Source organism: Myiozetetes cayanensis, unplaced genomic scaffold (assembly GCF_022539395.1).
Source record: "Myiozetetes cayanensis isolate MyiCay16 unplaced genomic scaffold, myiCay2020 scf5-8, whole genome shotgun sequence".
Classification (NCBI taxonomy): domain Eukaryota; kingdom Metazoa; phylum Chordata; class Aves; order Passeriformes; family Tyrannidae; genus Myiozetetes; species Myiozetetes cayanensis.
In genome coordinates, this window is record NW_026087742.1 from 36,780,496 (window position 1) to 36,802,333 (window position 21,838).

The 21,838-nt window shown below is 41.3% G+C and overlaps 1 protein-coding gene across 1 annotated transcript; it reads right to left on the minus strand.

The window, feature by feature from the left end:
- Positions 1-796: 796 nt before the first annotated feature.
- Positions 797-20,184, minus strand: LOC126648461 (transmembrane 4 L6 family member 1-like). The gene is made up of 7 exons (XM_050331408.1): positions 20,148-20,184; positions 17,186-17,245; positions 14,299-14,477; positions 10,966-11,031; positions 4,221-4,366; positions 3,335-3,521; positions 797-2,816 (listed from the first exon to the last, which is right to left on the minus strand). The coding sequence occupies exons 1-7, from the start codon at positions 20,182-20,184 to the stop codon at positions 2,796-2,798; spliced, it is 696 nt and encodes a 231-aa protein (XP_050187365.1). The 3' UTR covers positions 797-2,795.
- Positions 20,185-21,838: the final 1,654 nt, after the last annotated feature.

Genomic DNA, 21,838 nt, shown 5'->3' on the forward strand with positions numbered 1-21,838 from the left:
ATTTTGGAAAAAACCAAAACAACAACTTAAAATCGATAGTAATCCAAATTATAAAGCATGATATCTTTAGTCAAACCAACTCTCTTTTGAAATCAAATTTTTTATTATATTTAGTATTATGTAGACATTTTCTTTTGAAACCTTGCCCACCAGAAGAGCTTGGGTTTGCAGGTCTCCCTGCAGCGATCATCATAAGGAGCTGCCTCTGTTGCAATGTCCTGGCTGACTCCTGGAGAAGGCTCTGATGACACTTCTGAGAGGTCAGGCTTTGACTCATATAAAAGGTGATTTGGGGAGCTGAAATTATTTAATCTAGTTTTAGCCCCCTTAGGTATTTTGGTTAAATGAATTTTTAGCATAGAGACAGACAGGTGTTTGCTTTGGTCACCCACACCTTTGTGTTGCTAGCTCCGTCTGACATACTTAGGTCTCTAGACACCTGCGAGTGGCTGTCAGGTATGACAGAGGACATAGGAGAGACCCTTGCCACCTGGAGTGACATCTGGAGGTTGAGCAGGATGCTTTGCTGCACTTCAGTGGCAGCAGAAACTCCTGTCCATGGTGGACAACGGAACCCTGCCCGGAGAGACGATGCCTCTCACCTGCCTTAGGCATCTCTTTCAGTGTGGGCTGGGGGAAGGGTGCCTCTCTCCATGGACTATATACCTTGATGCCTACCCTAGAAAAGACTTCTTCTCAGCTGGATAATTTAACTCTGCTTTCTGTTTCTTTTCCTACTGGAGGTACTTCAAAGTCATAAGTCCTTTACGTCACACAAATCAAGCCAGGAAATAACTTCAGAAGAACAATATTTAATATTTACATATATTAGTGAGGCCAGTGATCACACAGTACAGAGGGTGGCCCCAGGAACACACAGACATGACACTAAATATCCCCAGGGCGGGACAGCTTGGAACAAGCAGAGGCAGCAGTACAGTGCACTTAATTTTCTGTGCTGCAAGTGTGCCAGTGGGTATCTCTCCCTCTCCTGGTGCTGGCACAGCCCAAATTGGTTTTGTCAGAGAGGTGAGAGTCAGGGGGTCAAAGCTAAGGGATGAGGGCAGGGACCTTGAAGAGTTCATAGAGCCCCTCTGCTGGTGAAGGAGTCTCTCTCCACCTGCCTATGTGTGAATATTTCTAGCTGTCCTCCTTGACTCTTTTCCTGGTTTTATGTCTCCTTTATGTGGTAGCACTGTCCAGACTTCACTGCTGACAACGAACACAAGCTTTTTAAGTCACCTAGCAGGCTTGGATGCACCTAGTGATGATTGCAAACTTTGACAAGTCTTGTGCTTTATTTTTTACAGAAGGTCCTTTTAAGTTTTTGGGGTCAAATTTCCTGCTTCTAGAGGCAAAACTGTGCTCCAAAGTACATATGCTCCTCATCTAGGCAACTTCTTCCCCTTTTTTTGTATAAAGGAGACATTTATATAAAGCATTTTGTGTACTACATTGGAGGACAGCACGGTGTGTCTGCAATCACTATGTTCAAATAGCTTGCTCCCATGCCACAATGCAGAAATATGAACAACTGTGACAGAGAAAACACAAACGCCTCTCTTTGAAAAATAGGCTCCAAGTACTTTAAATATATTCAGGTTTTCATAGATGTGTACATATGTTCAGCACGGGTAAAGATTATTTTACAAGCTGACTGAGGGAAGATGGTTCATGTCCAAGAATTAACCTCTAAGGAAGTCACTGAAATGATAGGTTTTCTGAAATTTCCCAGTCATGGACTTCAGCTCAAGTTCAAGGGTTTGAGTGATTATTCCCCATAATCACTCAAGATCTTAAGTGATTATGGGGAATTACGCAGTTCCTGATTGGGATTACTGTTGCTATAACACTAAAACTGATGCAGTTTGTTGCCATCAGATTATATCTTTTATTTTTTACTAAACTGCACATAATTGCTGCCTTTATCTTTGGTTATCTTTAGCTGGTTAATTGGTTTGGCCATATGATCTATTCTAGAATAGCCCTAGAGACCTGTGTGGAAGTTAGTGAAATTCCTATGTAGTCTCATGAGGGCAAAATTGTTTTCACTGTTGTGTTAAACCAGACGTTTCTAAACTCTTGCTCCAAACCCTGCTGTCTATATTGGCCCAAATGCCCCTAAAAGGCTCCCGCATCTCTCAGATATTCCTGAAGGACTGATTCAGAAGTGCACTGGACTTGGTCAAACATGACAGCAAGCTACCGAATGGCACAGGGGGATTTGGCTCCAGGGTGGCTGAAGGAGGCTGAAAACTGTGTTTTTCAGTTGCCTCTACAGTGTCTCAAATACTGCTTGATATATTCTCTGCTGATCCTAATTCAGATCTGTGAGTGCACAGTTAGCAAGTTAATAGGAAGGGACAGGTGAGCCCACACTAGGAGGTTATTTACATCAGCCATAGAGAGTGCCTGCTTTATGCAGTTGATAAATATATACATTAACAACAGTTCCATTTCCCACATACACAAGAGGGCAAGTGTTGATCTTTTATCTGAAGATTGCTGTGCTTTATACACAAGTGCAGAAGTCAGGACCAGGTAGATTAATGTTTTTGCTGCTACCTGAGGTTTAGCAGGTATATTTGGAGAGATGAAAATGTGGAGTCTCAGATCTAAATGATCCAGCCCTTTTCTACCCTGACCTCTTTCATTAAAAATTCATTTTGCTCCCGAAAACTCCTCAACATTTTGTTTTTTCTTTGTTGTCCGCCCATAAACACAGTACAGTGTACTATCCTTATTGTATGTGAATCGGCAGCTTGGGGCTTGTCCTGGCATTTGCTGTAGGTTGTTCACATCCCAGAAATATTTGTCTGAAAGGCAATGAATGAAAGGTGATTAATTAATATTCCACGGGGATATCAGACTTACTGCAAATATCTTATACAATAAAAAGAAACAATTAAGAGGAAGCAGTAGTGATAAATGAAACTTGAAAGAGGTTTTCTTCCATTTTGTAAAATAAAAATTTTACTCCTGTTGACCAATTTAAAACATGTCTACTTTTTGTTTCTCACAGATACTGGAGAGGGTCATTCATTACACTTTATCAAAAAAGCTTCTTGAATAGGAACACAACCATGCAAGTAAGTATGTCAATGTGTTATACTGCTCTGCTGTTCAGAAATATCTGAGGAGCATTTTATCCCTGACTGCAGTGTGACGGAGAGAGAGAAAGGGTGTGTGCAAATAAAATCTGTACTGCCTCAGCTCCCCAGAGGAGCTTGTTCAGGGGCTGTGCACATCTCTTAGCTCATGTACCATTGCAGAGCCTGAAAAATAAAATTGGTAGGAACATAAAGCACTCTGATATCTTTCACTGCATACCAACCTTTCTTCTCCTCATACATGTGCCACATATGAAGCCAGTAAGTCCATTGATGACTTGAATAAAACAAAGAATAGCTTCAATCACACCGATGGCCAGGAGAATAGAGAAAAGGACAATATTCCAAAGGATGATATTTTCAGGTTCTTTGCAAATACTCCATGTTGTCTGGTTGAATAAATAATTGTCTCTGTGTTAGAGAAAAATAATTGGCAAGGTATTAGAAAATAAAAACTTCAGAATGCTTTCTGTGTTTTCTGGCATTACATTTTCTGAGCTTGATTGCACAAAGTAAGTCTCAGATTCTACTAACTGGTAAAAGCTGGTGATTCTCTTCTGAATTCCCTTTGCAGAGATGCAATTGATAACTAGGGAAGTGAACCACATCTGTACTTTGTTGCATACACAAGAAGCTCCTCTTTGTTCTATGGCTAAATTGTATTAGTTATTGATTAGTTATTTCGTGCTAAGAACCAAAGGGAAAGTCTGTAATAGCTTTATGATGTGTCTCCATGGTATCTCAGCCTATCTCTAGCTCTGGCTTGAAGAGCATGATTGCCAAGGTTAACTTTAAAGATTCAGAGAAGATTTTTGCTTTGCTTTTCAAAAGTAAGTAGAGTAGGGTCAATTCTTGGTGATTTAACAGGTTAATGTGACACAGTAATCAAACATTTCCCTTTGACTCCTGTGGGAGTCACAGCTCACCAGCATTTTGAAAGCATGGTGCAAATTGCACAAGGGTCCCATGACAAGCACAACAGAAGAAACTCAGGCAATTTGTACACAGGGTGGACCATCAACTCATTTTGGAAAAAATCAAGTTTGCTATAAAAAGGTGCAGGAGAGATCAGGGAAAGCAAAGCTGGAAGAGCCTGTAAACCATACTCACTGCAGAGTGTCATTCCTGAAAGGGTAGAGGTATTCTCCATCACCTGTGTCACACAGAGGACCCCCAATCAGCCCCAGTGAGGAGATGACCACACAATATGCTCCTCCTGCAAATCCCAGCACAGCCAGGATCACTGACAGCAGCATCTGAAAGGGAAAAAAACCTTCAACATTGCATGCACAGAGGTTTGAGTAGCATGGAGAGTGTGGGAAGATGGCTGGGGTTAAAAAATTAGAGGAGACTAAGAATTACAAGATAAAATGCAGCTGCTACTCAATGGATGGAACACAGCTGACGTGCCCCATGAAAGTTCCCGATACAACCATAAGCACCTGCTACAGGGGGTGGAACAGAGCAGAGAGCAGAATGGAGGTGCTGTGGCCTCCCTCCATAAAAATCCCTGCAGGGATAGGAGCACAGTGGTACTTTGTAGTTCATTAGACTGTATGGCACCTGTCAACCAAGGGAGATAGATGCAGATGTTCTGCTGCTGAGCAACAACTGTTGAAATCCCACTCCTTGAATGCTGAGATATGACCACCTCCCATTAGGCGTGAGAAGCAAAGTGAGAGAATTTTACAGCAGTAAGAAATAAAAGGATTTATGACTCAAGTCACTCAAGCTTTACCTAAACATGAAGAAATCTTTTAAAATAAGTTGAGAATAAGGAGAAAATTGAGAAAGGCTCCACCAAAACTGCTGGGCTGAGTCAACGGGTGAAACCTGTCTTCCCCCCTATAGGGATGTCTCTTGGGTAAGAATCATACTTTACGTGCATTAAATACTGGTACTAGGATTAGAGCTTGCTTTATAGTGTAGCAGATTGTTTTAAACATGTTTTTCAGTCAGATACTGTCACCAGTTAGATACTGTCACCTTGAACCTTATTAACCTGTCACACTTTGTATTAATAACGAGTGTTATTCCATAAACTGTTAGAATGAGTCCTTTACAGGTGCTAGCAGTTGATGGCAGCAGATAACACATTGGTAAGACTGCTGAGGGGTCTCCATGCTGTTGGCTTAGCCCCCTGAAAAGGGCAGTCGAATCACTCTCCGATCCAGTGAATCTGTTCAGTGAAGGGTCCCCTTATGGGATGCTGACAGACTGGTCAGGTATAAGGGTTTTGGATTCCCTGGGGCTCTGACAGACAAATAAATCACTAAGCGTTGAGAAAATCTCCCCACACTAAGAATCAGGTAAAACCCCCTTTTCAAATGACAGAGCGCTTACACTGAGTGGGAAAAAATTCTCTTTATTTGTTTCTTACTGTATGTTGAAACTACTACTACCACTACTACTACTACTATTACTACTACTAATAAATTTGTGGGAATAAAAAATAGTTGACTTTTTCTGACAGTTGCAGCTATCCTATATGTTGAAGGACTTCAGATTTTATTTGTTTAGCTTTTAAAAGGTGGCAAGCCCAGAGCTTTACTTATTCAGAGTTTTATACTTGAACTATCAGTTATGAAAAATCTGATGAGTTTTCTTTCAAAAGCCAATAAGAAGCCAGTCCCGGCTTGACGTGTTCCATATCATGTACCTTGGTATTTCCAACTCTTCACCTTTCTTGGCCCTTGCACCAACAGAAACTAGAAAGCAACCACCAAACCTGGTATGAAAGTAGCAGAGGATGCATTAATTGTTTTTGCTAATTGATGGAATGCAAAAAAAACTTTCTCGTTGATGCTTCCCTTCATTTTGCAACACCATGACACATGATAACCACTGTTCATGCTGAGAAATCTAATTGTTCTGTGTGTGGCAACAAACCAGTGGTGGTTTCTAATTGTATGTAATGCATCTATATGTTTAACATCAGCCACTCCCACAGAAACATTACCTTTACTCCATTTTGGGACATTTTCTATTAGTAGATGGAATGTATCTGGTTGCTGTTTGTATACAGAAACAAGAATACCAGGAGGTGCTACTGGTGTTTTATCTGGGACAGGCTTTCCACTAGTCTTGCTAAGAGTCATTGTTGTGGTAGTTCACAACACTGCCAAGAAGGAGAAAAAAATCTGGAGCAGACTGATAGAGACAGGGAAAGACCTGGAGTAGGGAAGAGGCAGCAGGCCTGCCTGGGAGTCAGGATAGAGACATGGCTGAGGAAGTACACAGGAAATACTTTCATCCATGACTTGGGTTTGAAGCCAAAAATACCTCAGGTCTCATTTCCCTGTTGCCAGTAAATACCAGTGAAACCTAACAGTCCATAAGGCAGGTAGAAACCTTCTCCTGGTGCCAGTTGCTCCACAAACCTCTGCATTTCAGAGCCAAATGAAAATACCCACCACTCATGTTGGAGATTTGTGACATTTGTGAATGAAAAACTATTCACTGTCTAAATATGCTGGTGAATGAAGTTTCCAGCTTGCTGGCTGATGACATTACTGCCTTCTGTAGAACCTTGCATGATGCTGGTGTGTCAATAGACTCATTTTGTGTGTCATTTTGCCTCTAAAGCAATCCTTGAGTTAGAAGTTGCTGAGATTTCATAATAACAGATTAATAACTGAGTTGGTTGTTTGTTTTTTTTTTTTAAGCAAAGCTGGATACCCTTTTTTGTCTTTATCTTCATGTTGGCTAAGTTGACTCTTAGCAGAGCTTCATTGTCAGCAAAATGTAGGTAATTTAGTATATTGTCCAGGACCAAAGGAGTGTCTGGGTTGCAGTTGATGCACTGTCTCTCATATAAGATCACCAACCATGCCTTGTGGTGAAGGTGAATGACTGATACTCTTTGTTTCTGTTTGAAACAACTACCTATGTTGAATCACTTTTCCCCACTTGTTTTGTCATTTACTTTAACTGTGCATTCTGGTTGAAGGATCGTAATAATGCTAACAATTCATTTTAGTGCAGTATAGCAGTATGGGGCATCCCAAACATAATTATGAGAGGAAAAGTCAAATGGTCTTTTGCTATTACTGTGTTTTATGATAGTAGTTAGTACTTGTAATACTTGTCAGTGCTATCTTTGCTGACTGTTCTCTGTCACATGATTTTCTCATTTGAAATCTGTTGACTGTATGACTAGCCTCATCCCAACTATTTCCCTTACTGTGTACAAGATCATATAGACAAAAGCTTTACTTGTCACCAAAAGGGGAGTCTGAAGTTGCTGCAGCTGTTAGATTGGCTCTCTTGGCATTTTCTAGACACACAGTGGCATTTTCCCATTATATCTAGTGTTGTGGACACTTTTCTGGAGGCTTGCCTCCTAATCTGTAGAAATCCAAGAGTTTTATTAACTGATTTAAACTTTCAGTATTTTCCCTAATTTTACTTTTCATGGAAATTTTTATTTCCTCATTTGTGTCCTTGGTTGCAACACAAGGTGTAAGCTGGGATGCTTGAGTTTGTTGAAATTAGTTTCCTGTGGTTTTGACCTGTTCTCTACTTCTTGCAAAGGTTTTGCCTCTCTTCTTGCTGATTTTCTTTTAATGTTTTCCCTGCTTTATCCTTCACACAATTGGATTGCCTGCCCCTGGTGAGCTGATGAAGGCTTTTAGCATTCATTCTCTGAGAATTTGCATCAGTTGCTTTGGTGAAGTTACCAAGTTCCTCCTGTCCTAGCTTGTGGTGCTCTTTATTGCCCTGGTTCTTGTTTCATGCACATTTCTTTCTTCTTTGTTTCTTTCTCTGTAGGTGTGGAGTGGTTTTGTGGTTTGGGTTTTTTTTTGTTAGTTGGTTGGTTGGGTTTTTTTCTGGAGTTGTTATTCTGCTGGGTTATCCAGATATCTTTTCTTATCTAGGTTTGTTTGTCTGGAAAGCTGCTATGGCTATTCTTGTTCTACTGGTAACTCTTAAGGAAGGTTTAGAGAGAAATACTGGAGATGTGTGCTGATGCAATGAGAGAAGCTGTATTTTGGGTGGGCCTTTTTTCCTCATCATGCTGGTGCAGTGGATGCTTTCAGATGTGCATGTGCTAAGCTGCAAAACAAGGCAGTTTTCTAAATCTATTACTTTTCAAAATCATTACTCCATAATGTAAGGATAAGAAGCCATTTATGCATGTTTGAAAGTAATAACTTTAAAATGTATTAATTAAAAAGCTTAATGCAGCACATAACAACTGTGAACTGATGAACTCAATAAGGTGAATAAAAAGTATGAACAATATAGTAATTATTATTACTGTTGTAGATACTTTGGCAGTGTGTAAAGTCTTTGATTAAGTCTGAAACTATTAAACCAGAAATTGCACAAAATTTCCTTCCCTAAGGAAAAATGTTATGTTCTGATTGATTAATAATTCTGATCAGTAATAGTGCTTTAGCCCTTTTTTTTTTTTTCCTGTGTGAAGTAATGCTGAGTATTCAGTGTAGATTGTCATTTTATACCTAAGATCTCCAAAGCAGAAAGGTGCCCAAACTAGCCTTTGGATTACAGATGCTCCTGCTGAGTAGCTCCAGTGAGGGCTATTTCTCTGGCAGTAGGTGGAAGCTGGTGGACAAGAGCTGGTGGATGCCTTATCAGGTCTACCAAGACCTACCTCACAAGGAGTTGTGGCACTTTGGGAAGTTGCTGCCATTATGCATGTTTGAATCCATCCCAGAGGTCCTTTGCTCTCCAGAGCCTCACATCATCCCCTGCCTTGGAGATGCAGCCCAGATGTTCAGGACATCTGAGGAACCCTGCTGCAGATGTCTCTGCATTTTCTTCCACTATCCCCAAAGCAAATTTCCCTTGAGCTTCCTTCTCTTGAAGAAGCATATCATTGACCTTCAAATCTCCCTGCCATACTCACCTGTTTTTGCATGCTTGGAAGTCACTCTTCCCCTGGAGCTGTGCAGGGGAAACTGTTTTTAGTGCCATTCATAGCCACTTGCTCTTTGCTCATGTCTCCATCTCATCTCTACTTCGAGACACGTTCTGTTTAAAACATAGGGTGTAGACCTTCACCCTTTCAACCTCACAGAGGTGTGTGATTCCCACAGTCTCAGAAAACAGCATTTTAATTGATATACTGTCCTCATCGAGCCTATTCACTAGTTTGCTTTGGATAGCTTCATCACCTGGGAATCAGTTAGCTCTCTTCATATAAACATTTACCACTTTATAATAGGGGTTAGTGGGTATGGTGGTATGCATTTGAAGTTTGGTCTGAATGATCTTGGAGGTCTTTTCCAACCATAAAGATTTAATGAGTTTCCTGATTCTATGAAATATCATCATGCATAATCAAACCACTTTGTCAGCATCTATTGTAGTCCTCTGTAAGTGCAAACAAAGAAGAGGAAGAACAGCTTGTAGGTAACTGATCAGTGATGGGAAGGTGCAGACAGTATATCTGGCATTCATATACTGCTGCTAGGAATGGCTCAGACCCTCACTCAGGGTGGTGGAGGGGAATGGAGGATCGTGAGGGGTCTGTAGATGTGGGCTACTGAATGACAATGTGCTAACACCTTTTACTGTTGGGCTGGGGAGCAAATCCAGCCAGTATGGGGAAGTTTGACTCTTGGCTCTGCAATATTTAGTGCTGGAATGAAGGATGGGGAAGGGACACCTATGATGTGTGAACTCAGCTCAGTTCAGCTGGATTTCCCCTCGTGACTCACCACATTCAGCAGAGAGGGAGTACCACCAGAGTACGACTGTTTTTCACCACTGCTTTCTACATCACGCAAAATCAGGTGAAGCAGCTGGCTCAGGCACTGGGTTCAGGGTGCTTAGGCTCACACCCCAGCTCTGCAACTGGCCTGCTTGGATATTGTTAGCATCCTGGCTTATGACATTTGGTAAAATCAGTGTAATGGCATGTCCCTTGAGATGTACTTGCTTACATCCTAATGAAGAATGCTATTTTTTATTATGAATAATGAATTAACTTAAGTAAAGCATCTTGAAGAGGTTAAGATCTTCTCATGGATCAAACTAAATATTAGTTGAAGATTACAGAAGAGACACACTTTATTGTATGGAATCTCTCATTCCAGACTGCTCCTGGGAAGCATGCAGACTAAAAATATATTTCTAAGTCAGTTTATTCTTACCAATCATAATAGCCACACAGAAGTCTGTGCTCAGGGCTTGAGAAATAATGGAGATGTCTGTATAATGCGTTGCTTTATAATATCCTTAGTTATCAAGGAAAAAAGTCTTTCTGACCTTTCTTTACATGACACAGAGCCTAAATTGCATTTACATTTTTCATGTGCATGAGATTTGGGCAAATGTAGGCTACTAGTCGAAACTGTGGGTAGCAGTGTGGGCTCCTTAGGGCCAGATGCAGCAGCTCAGGCTTTTAGCATGGACTTCCAAACAGGGGACCTGTCTACCCCTACAGAAGAAAGCAGGAATGAACCTGTGGAAAAACAATTTGCCATGGAAGGGTATGGAGGAAACAGGGCCTGGTGGAAGCAGAAGGGACAGGCAGCTGTCTCAGTCTTTGGTATTGCCTTGAGCAGGTGAAGCTGAAGCCATGTTTTACTTTATGTGATGTGGTACCCCTCTGCCCTCAGTTTTGTGTCTTAGTGCTCCAACATCAGCCCTGGCTGATTTCCCTTATATCAGCAGCTGCAATATCGTAACATTCTTGCTGGCTAACTGAGCTCTCAGCCCCAGCCCAGGGACGCTGTAGATCAAGCTCCTCTTCTGCGTTTCCCTGACATGGCTGTTGATGGTGGTGTGATGGTTTGTCACTGCACATTTCCACCTGCTGAGCCGCCATTTAGGAGCTATTGTGCAAACTCTATAGTGCCATTTCAACACATAAATATCCACTTACCCCACATCTGTTAGCGCAACATCCTGCTCCGCCTGCTCCCAGCATCATGAATGCCGGCAAAATAACCTGTGAGGAAAGCACAGACTGAATTGGTGTGCAGCACTTCTGCTGGGATGGTTTTTAAATTCTGAGAGCTGGACCATCTTGTTCCCCAAATGCAAATCACATTCTGTCTCTTCTCTGTGAGTTACACCTGCTTAGATGTTGATGCTGCTGAAGAGTTATTTAGAAATAAGAGTGGGATTACAGATAGAGCTGTCTGGCAAATAGCTGGTGCATTAATTCTGGTTGCTGAAGCTATACTGCTTCTTTTCAGCAGGGTATTGGTGGGTTTTTTAGGAAAAAAAATGTGTCAATTTTGAGAAAACGGAATTTCTGTCCAGAAAAGATGCATAACTGGACTAAGAAATACGTCACTTTAAACCTCCTGAGCATTTTACTCTGTATTATAATTGGGAAAGCAGCCTTGTACTTCTTGAAACAGATCTGACTTCGTTTATTTCTTTGTTTGTTTGTTTTTGTTTGGTTTTTTGTTTGGTTTGGTTTTGGGTTTTGGGTTTTTTGTTTGGTTGTGGTTTTTTGTTTAGTTTTGGGTTTTTGGATTTGTTTTTGTGGTTTGGTTTTGGTTTTGGTTTTGGTTTGGTTTGGTTTTTTAGTTCTAAGCTTCTGGAAAACCTATAAAATGAACTTCACTCAGCAGGGAACTTCAGTTCCCATCACCTTTCTTTATGGTAATTATCAGGTGGAGTCCAACCGATACAAGGAAGTCAGTTACCATCTGTGGCTCAAGATATAATGCCACCTTACAGAGGCACTCTGGAGATAGGAAAAGTTGCTTTTACTTGGGTAGCCATAGGGCAAGAAATCTTTTGTGGTTCTAGCTGTGCAGCCAGGGTACTCCTGCTGCCTTGTCTCTGCCCACCAATTCTTGTTAAGCCATCTCAAAGAGCAACACAAGAAAATGAGTATTTTAGAAAGCTGGAAATGATCCCCATGAAGTTAATGAAATAATGAGAACCCCAAACAAACAAACATGAAAGGTAAAAACTGTAAAAATAACCTGACTATATGTTGGAGAGATATTTTCTCATGTAGAGTAGGACAAACAGAATGTCCATGATGAATGAAGCCAGGGGAATTTACATGTGTAGTATGAATATCTCTGTTGGACTGTGTAGGACAGTGTTATCAAACCTGCTTAGACTTGCAGGCCCCTAAATATTTTTCAAAAGATTTATTCTCAGTTGCTTTTTATGTACACCTCAGAGGCAACACACAGCACCTGCAGCAGTGGCTGGACCACAGCTGGAAGCCTGAAGAAGTAGAGCACTGAGGTTAAAAAGGTGTTCCTCTTCCTGAAAAGAAGTCAGCTCGTAAATAATCACAAGTGGTCCCCAAGGCAGCATCAGCCCCAGCGTGCTACTCTCTGGCACTCAGAAGAAGAGTTAATACCTCTGCCCATCAAGCCAACACTCCCTTTCCTCCAGGGCTGTCTTTCTTTCGAGGTTTTACATCTAAGCTGCAAACACCTTTGTGTCATCTATTAGCCTGGCTCAGGATGAAGGGTTTGCTTGGCAGCTTTCTTTTTATGCAATGCCTGATTATAAACACTGGCCTTTTGACATGGGAATGAGATTTTGTTAGATTTGGCTGTTGTCAGTAAAACAAGAGCTGTGCATGAGCCATGGCTCAGTCAGGCATGTCCCAGTGTAGGCTTTCCCTGAGGAAAGATGTTACAATGACATATAGAACCTCTCTTACACCCTAAATGTTTGAATTAAGGAAACTGAGAGGTGCATGGGGTATTGCAGCCTCATCTTTCCCTACTGTAGAGTCAGGATATGGACCAGACTCCAGTCATGGGACATTCTTCCCCTTGTTTAACTCATTACGAGGCCCAGAAGTCAATCCTCATTTTTCCATGCTTCCAGCACCTAGAAAACAGAGCTCATAATAATACTTTCTTTACCCTTCTCTTCAGGCATTTCTTATGCTGTTTTCTGGAAAACCTGTACACCCAACAGCATTGCTTGTGGATCAATAATTACTCCTAATGCTGTGTTTTGAAGGTCAATGTAAATTTTTCCTCTCCTCTTGCTTGCTGTTCTCATTTTTGATGTATGTGGTGCTGGCCACAGGCAAGTCTGTGTGGAAGCCTTAAAAGAGGACTCATTTTCAATGAGCCAGTGATGCTCTCATGTCTAACATCTGCCTTTTCTTTCATTGAACGCCAATGACTCCTGGGCTTGCAGTGATACCAATTTTCCACAGGTCTCTCATGTAGTTCCACTCCTTCCTTTTGCAGACTCATGCTTATGTTCAAGCTCAGCATGAGTAATAGGCCCAAGTGGTAGCTGGAAGAAGACGCAGGCAAGCTGCTGGTGGAGAACAATTTATTGAATGATCTTATACCAAGTCCCTGCTTTGGGATATATGAGTCTGAACCTCATCATAGCCTGACTGTGAATGAGATTTGCTTTATTTCTAAGTTAATTTTTCTTAAACGTTTTTTTTTTTTTTTTTGGCATGCAGGTAGTTAGCTCTGTGCCAGTTTACCATCTGCCTAGGCTGCATAGCAGCCAGTATACCGGTCATATGCATGGTACTCTCAGCTTTTTAACTGCGCTTGGGTAGATAATTGGAAGAACACAAAGGGAGCAGGTTTTCTGATGAACTGGAAAGATAAGTATTCCCCAACATGTTCCCTTCCAGCTATGGGTATTCATATAAAAGCATGCTTTCATGAGAACTGGAATGGAGAATTAGTTATAGAAGAGCACATTCAAACCAGATCAAACCCAAAAGGATGTAGGTGGGAGTGTGGGAACATGAGGCGTTCAGGGTTTAAGGCATTCAGGGTTTAAGGCATTTGCAGCTCTACATTTGTGGAGTGTTAGCTGGGTTTTGAACTAATATCTACCGAAAGATGTTTCAGTTTTGCCCTTAATGTTTTTGAGATTTATGTGGGCGTAAAATCAGTTAGAGGAATAACAGGATGGTGCAGACAATAGTGACCTCCAGCTAAACTTAGGACCTCAGCTTTACTTTGACTCAGGGAGGATGAACACCCACGTAACCCTCCTCACAGTGAGCAGTCAGTCTTAGTGCTTCCTTCTGTCTTGGAGCACTGCTAGTATTTCAGGAATACCTTAGCTACTTTTTTGTCCTAAATGCATTTTCTCAGTCATGTTACCCAACTACCCAGCTAAGCTGTTCATGAGTGTATGCAAAACACATTTCTATGACTTTTTCTGTTAACGGAGGTTTCTTGGCCCCAAATTTAAAAGAAAACAGAACAACCCCCCTAAAAAACATTAAAAACACCTCTCTTACCAGTATCCCAGCTCCCAGAATGCCATGGAAATACCAGACCAGATCGGTTATCTCGCTGAGCTGCAGAACTTGTCCATTGGGGAAGTACAGGAGAATGTTGGAGACAATGGCACATGTTGCCAGTGGGAACAGGGTGATCCCAATGCACTTCGAACACTTCCCGTGCACATGGCAGCTCTCTGCTCAGGAAAGACACAGGGAGGTTTGGGTTACTCCAGCACAGGTAACATGGGATTTCAGCAGTTTTCGTCTTTAACAAAAGAAGAATCAGTTTTGAAGAAAGAAACGTTCCAAATAAGACTTACACAGATAATCCTATTCTACAGACTCCGTTCCCTTCAGTGACTTTATTTAAAATTGAATTACTCAAAACTGGAATGTTTAATTGGATTTATTTAAAATTATAGGACTAAACCTGTGTTGCTATGAAATTACAGAGAATTTCATTTTAATCATTAATGGACAATTGTCTGTCCATTGGGAACATAAGTAACAAACCCATGACCACACAAACAGATACCCTGGCTGGCAGTCTTCATGGTGGGGCTAAGGCCTTGAGTGGAAGGGGAGATGGATGCAGCAGGTTGTCTGGGACCACTGTTTTGGGAAGCTGATTTGAAATCTCTTGTATTGAAGGTCTAGAGGAGCAGGAAATGGCTACCAAGAGTGCCATAGGAATGTACAACCCTGCCTTGGTGCTTTGGAAGATGGGGAAGCCTCACTGGGGCCCCTAATAGCTGCAATTCCACTGTTTTCAGTCAAAAATACACTGTCAGCAAGAATTGGTGAAATGTTCATTACTGTTTTCTGTGACATGCTTGTTCTGCAGATAAGGGTAGATAAGACTGTGGGTTGTGGGCTTGTTTGGCATGCACCCAAAAATACCTGAAAAACTATAAGCCTGTTTGCTAAGGACAGGTCAAAAAGCCATCCTGCCTCATTTTCAGAGATCTGCCATAACATTTAAAGCAGCTGCTTAGTATTTCACAGCATTCAGGTTCTTATTTTAAATATTTAAAATAAATGAAGCACTACTTGAAAGAGATCTCTGCAGGTCTCCAGTCCAACCTCCTGCTTAAAGCAGGGTTATCAACAGCACTAGGTCACTGTGTCAGCCATGGCTTTATGTAGCTGAGATTTGAAAAGCTGCAAGGATGGAGCCACCACCACCTCTCTGGGTGACCTGTTGCCAGGCTGACCCACCCTCTTGGTGAAAAATGTTTCTCATGTCCAACCTGAATGTTCCAAGCTGTAAATAGAGCTTTTGCTCCTCATTACATCCTCTCCCAACACTCCACCACCTCTGTCACCTCCAAGTTTGTTATAGGCTGCTATTAGATCCTTCTTAACAAAGTCTACAATCTCAGCTCATTCTGCACACATGACACATGTTGTGATTTATAACCAAGAAGAAAAGACTGATCAGTACACAGATATTTCTCCATGTCAGCTTGGAAATTTCAAACCACTGAGGCAAAGATTATTGGACTTTCACACAGCCATGAACTTTATGGCACAAATGGATCACAAGTTCTTCATGATGTTTTATCACAGCTTCACTCCAGCTCAAGCCTTTCAAATGCATAAAGGTATAAAATATGCACGAAAGTACAAAATATCAATCTATGGGTTTCTTTCCTCAGAGACAACTGACAGTTTATGACAAAGAGGGCTTTGCTCTCCTGTGAGCAAGTTACCAAATGCAAGAGAAGGAAAAGGATCTGGTCAGACTCACACACCTGTAGTACACACATCTGTAGCCAAGCACGTACAGATGCCTATGCTTGCTACATGCAAATAGTTATTGTGATAACTGAGGCAGTAAACAGTGAAATGTCCCTCAATTTGGTCATAGGCATTGGCTAATCCTTAAAGTTCTATGACAAAGGTTGATGTTGAGAAGGTTTTAAGCAGGCTAGGAGCACAGAAATTAATCAAGGTTGGGTTCCCAAGCAAAAAAAGGCCCAGGTGAAAAGTAATATGAAGACATTTGAGAAAGACAGAGATGAACTGAAACAGACTTTGCTGACAGAATGAAGACAGTGAAGAGGTAAGGTAAGGCATGAGGACAGACAATGTCCTCAGACCTGTGTAACCAAGAGGGAAAACAGAAAGACTTTATTGGGTGCCACATATTGCTGTGAGGTAGCTGTGATTGCCAAAGACTTCTGAGTTTGCATTTCTGTAGCAAAAAATTTGCATCATTCTCTGCCACTATGAGTTCAATAAGAGAACTGTGCTTCCCTGCCTTTTCTTCTGAGCACTTTGCAATCATGTTGTACTTTTTAATCCAGCTTTAAAACAAATTAACTGGAATTAAACCATTCCAGATGGGAAGATTTTTAACAGAGATACTTCTTTGTTTATGATCATTACCTATTGTTTATATAGTGCTCAAAATTTGGCAAGGCATTTTTCAAGCCTCTGGAAAAAGCCCCAGCTCAAAGAGATAAAAATCTAAACAGAAAAAACCCAATGTACAAGTGAAAGATGAAGTGGGGAAGGAGTGAAGGGACATGGAAAGAATATTGGATATTTTACCTGTCTTTGAAATAACCAATGTGTATGTTATTTTCTACACTGACTTTTGCCTGTCTTCTTTCCCATATCATTCCAACTTTAACTTTTCTGTGTGTTTTCCCAACTTCACCTTCTTCCCCTGCCCAGAGAGAAGCAAACAAGCACAGGCACTGCCTGGCCTCCTACAAAAGCTAAATCTTGTAGTTGAGTTATAAATCATCTTCTGCACCTTTCGTACAACACTGGAGGGCCCAATTCTCATCCAGCACAAAGCAACATGATGCTGTTTTGGCTGAAAGAACAGGGGGTAACAGCTTATTCTCTCTGACCTATCTCAATACCACTTCAAACTGCAGGGAGAACTTACCTAAATAATCACCAGGCGTAGTGAGAGCCTCTACCACCAAAATCAATGCCGCTTTGCTACCTGAGCACATCAGAGGACCTGACTGTGTTATTACGGTTTAGGAAAACACTCTGGATTGCCAGAAGCACTTAAAACATTATTAATTCACCAAACAAAAGCACATTCTACAGCTTAGTTAAGCAAGGTGGCTAGAGCAAGCTTCTAATATTTAATGAGGGTTTTAGAAAGTTTTGCTTTTTAATGCTAAGGAAAGCACTGTAAATGCTTTTGGTTACCTTCTAGACAGGGCTAAGATGGCCTCCAGGCTCCAGAGTTCCCCTCAGCTGGCTCCAGGCTTTCCAGCTCCTCTCTCCTGGAGTGTGGCAGTCTGAGGGAGGCTCAGCGATGTTTTTGGGTGACGGCCTCTATTAAACAAACAGCTGCTTCTCTTTGGAGAATGAGGAAATACCCCAAGTTATCCCTGGTTGGCCAGCGCGAGGTTGGCATGTCACCCGGGGTTATTGATTATTTTAAGGGCAGTGTTCCAGTGGTCAATGCCTCGGCCCCCAGGGACACGCAGACCGCAGCAGTGGAGACCTTTTTACAGCTGCAACCGTTTCAACCATGTGCAGTTTGGCAGAAGAGAAAAAGCAGGAGATAGCAGAGGAACAATGGGTGCTTGGCAGAAAATGTGATTGAAGCACGAGGTGGTGGCCCAGCAAAGTCTGGCCATTGCTGTGTTGTTGTCTTCTTGATGACAGCTTGTGGCTGTTAAAATTCAGTACTGGTTGTGCTCCAAAGGATACTGCTGGGAGAGCTGGATGAGGAGAGTGGAGATGGGAAGGGAAGGAAAGAAAATTCACAGCAAGCCAGGAGGAAAAATAGGAAGAAGGACAGAAAGGTTGGAGAGAAGGGAGAGATGTAACCAAAGCAGGAAGCAAGTAAACAAAAAAAGAACACTATTCCAAGGAGGAGAGAGTGGGAATATGGAAGGGAAACCAAATTTTGCTTTGGCAGAAGAAAAAAGGTAAAAGAGACACTAGACATGGGACAAGAAATGTAAAACACAATAAAGTATTAAAAACCATTAAAAATAAACTGGGAAAAGACTCATACCTGGGAAAAAGGGAGTTTCTTTTGTAGAAAATGTGATAAAAATAATGACTAAAATACATCCAAATGCTAAAACATGTAAACATTTATGTTACTCAGTAGGTCAGATTTGGCTCAGTCATGCTGGGAATATGCTCAGATCCCTCTCTTCCACTGAAAACATCCGCTCTCTGACAGGGCCCTCCTATTGCTTTGTTCTCAACATTCCGATGGAAGGATGACTTGATCACAAAAACATTTATGAAAGGGTCATGTGAGTGAAAGCGAAGATGAAAAAAATTTCACTCTCTACTCTGCCATCTCTCACCTTCATCCTCTAAATCTTCTATGCAAGATTCTTCTATGGTGGAATGTATCTCATGTGACTTCGGGTGTCCATGAGGTAGCCATCACCCTAAGCTGCATTTATGCAGAGAGAAACAGACACTTCCAAGGAAAAGAATCATGAGATCCCTTTTAGGAGTAGGGCTACAATAAATCATTAATGGTGAAAGAATCTTACCACTTGTTCAGATCTAGATGTCAGAATCTGTGGTCAGATGAATCGCATATATGAGGACTACTATTATGGCAGGGTGACTGCAAAAGCACAGGGACTTCAGTCCCCAGATTGCATATTTAATATAAATAATAATATAAAATAATATTAAATAAAGTTGTCTTCATCACTGACTCACAGCCAGTGAAAGTCTCTACTGATCTGAGAGTGATCTCAGGTAAAGAACCTTCATTACATTAAGTTGGCAACAAGGAGGGAAACTGAGCAAATTCACTGAATCCAGTGCCCCAAACTTCAACTGACATAGCAGCAACAGCCTTTCACCATGATTTTTGGGGTGGTACTTTGGCCCCAAGGTAGAGGAACAAAGTAAGTCTCAGACAATCTTCAGACAGGACAAAGGCGCAAGGTCTAATGACATTTAAAGCAGTTAAAGAATTAAATTTAGAATAACTTGAAGACCATCAGCAATTTGCACTGACAGCTGGGGCACCTGAGGAAATCTGCCAGCTTATGTAGACAGTTAAGAAGCAGATAAGGAAATTTCACAACGATACTTAAACTGAGTCCTGCCCCTAAATCTCAAATCCTGGTTGCTTGGAGTTTTTATAGAGTCTTATTCTGTAATATCTCTAAGGCAGCACCTTTCCTATTCTTATATACCTAACACCCTCAGTTAGCCTCAGTATCCTTGATTTTGATTCTGGTTTTGCCTGGTTCACAGCCCTCCAGGGTGATGTGCAAACCTTACCTCTGCAGTTTCTCTCCTATACTGTGTCCCCAGTACTATACACCTTTTTTACTGACCTTTTAAATTTTCTTCTCTGCACTTTCCAAAGCTTCTATCTACTATGTAGATTTTAAACTGTTTGGGGAGAGTTAGGTGTTTTTATCTATGTTTGTTCAACATTTTGCACTCAGGGGCTTAACCAAAAATGAGTGCTTGTAGCCATTACAGAAAAAATTAAATACCAGTAAGATATATTAAATACAATTCACTTACTGCTTCAAGAATATATTTAGATTTTCTGATTATTGAGTAATATCCGTATTCAGTAGATGACGAACTAAATACTACTTATTGTGAGGTACAGAAGGAATGTCAAAAAGAAGAACATAATAAAAATATGTATTAGCACCAGACAGCCTGATTCCTACCTGATTTTCTAAAGTGATAGACTCATCCAAAAGAAATGAAAGGAAGCCATAAAACACCTAGAAACACTGAACTTTGCCTGTGAAGTGTTTAGTGGCTAAGCTGGGTGTATACGGTTTTGTACATCTATTTTTCCCTCTGCAGTATTGACTTTTAAAAGCAATGAAAGCATTTTATGTTCCACTGATCAATGCCTCCTGATTATATTGACTTACTGTAGAGCAGCTCTGGTCCTCCTTTTATTTCTACCATTTTAGCCATAAACTCTTTATTAATTTTCCGATTACATGTAGTAGCATGGGTACTGAGAGAGGAACTGTAAATATGTGAAAAATTCTGTTTCTTGTGCTAGAAATAAAAACCATTGCAACCCCACCATTTCCCTGGGTGGTACAATGTGAGAGCTAGAAATTGAAGAATTATAGCCCTGTGCAGGATTTTGAAGGGCATATCTGACTGCCCACTTACTCTATTAATAGATCTGCCCCATTTGGAGTGCAGTTGCTGTGCGCTAACGAAAAATGCCCTTTTTTGCTGTTGATACACTGTGGAAAAAGGAACCAAGCAGCTCTGCTCCCATCTATTCTCATCTTATGTGACTCCTCCAAAGTCAAAGCTTTACTCCAAGTACACAGTGACACTCCACTCCATTTAATTTATTACACTTTGACACTGTGACACAAAGTGTCTCTTGCTGCTGCTTCATATTACACTTTGCTGTTAAATGTTACCTTCCACCAAGGGAAAGGGCAGTTGATTTTTCTGAGGAAGAATCAGGAAACAAACTGCCCTTAAGAGGCTTTTTCCAAGAAGAGCTGGCTCTGCGAATGTTCATGAGTTTGGGCACTGCAGGTCACCTAGGCCAGAGCCCCAGCTGCCCCTGCTGCTCTTGCAGCAGGTACCCAGGTTAATAAGCCTGCCTGTATCCAGGAGAATGCAGATGCTCTGTTACGGTAGAAACAGCAAGATGGAAACAACACTACCAATATTATTCAGATTTTCTTTTATCTGGAGTATCCAAGACCCACGTGATCCAGGCAACAAAGAGCTGATTGCATGGCAAGATCATCAGGGAAGCTGAGGAGCAGCTCAATGCAAAAAAGCTCAACTTGGATCAGTTCAGAGATAGGCAAAAAAATATAATATTTAATAATTGAGTAGTACAAGTTATGGCGCTTATATTAAGAATATGTATGAATCTGAAGAGGTGGAATGGAAGTTAGTCTGGACAAAGCTTGAAATAGGCTCTCTTCACTCTTTGGGAGTATATTCACTGCATGGCACCATCATGCACTGGTGGTCCTAAGACACAGCATTTGCTGGACATGCACTTCACAACAACAGCTTAAATTTCACAAAGATGGATCTTTCTTTGTCTTCTGTCCTCTTTTTTGTTTGTTTTTTTTTCCTTTCTGTCTTTTCACTTGTCTCTCCTTTTATGCATAACCCCCTTTCCTGCATACTTAGACTCTCTGTGCTCCCTGAGATGACATCCTGCTAAGCATAGATTTCCCCTTTCAGTGGTAGCACACACATCATTGCCTCTGGGGACACTAGAGTCACTGTCAAGGCACAGCCCTTTGGGAACAAACCCCACGGTTATCAGTGACTCTGTGAGCCCAGGGCACCCTAAGTTTGCACAGAGAACCCTCTACACCTTCCGGTGTGAGGGGGAATGGTCCTGAGAAAACACCCAGTGAGCTCTGCCCATCCACCAAAGTATTACCCACTGCTTGCTTGTGTGTATATATGTTCGTCTGATTTATCACAAAGCTCATTTTATTTAATTACCTGAGTGGTTTGTCCAGGGACAGCACTGTGCCAATCCCAATGTTTTCTGAAATAGCAATGAACCATGACCTGTGGCCAAGGGTTGTTTGTGCTCCCAACAGAGAACAACACTGTC

Coding starts and splice junctions, on each gene's coding strand:
- LOC126648461 (XM_050331408.1), bottom strand. CDS start 20,184: ATGGTAGAAATAAAAGGAGGACCAGAGCTGCTCTACA. Junction 14,478..17,185: donor TACGCCTGGTGATTATTTAG/GTAAGTTCTCCC, acceptor TTTCCTGAGCAG/AGAGCTGCCATGTGCACGGG. Junction 2,817..3,334: donor CATGTATGAGGAGAAGAAAG/GTTGGTATGCAG, acceptor ATTGCCTTTCAG/ACAAATATTTCTGGGATGTG.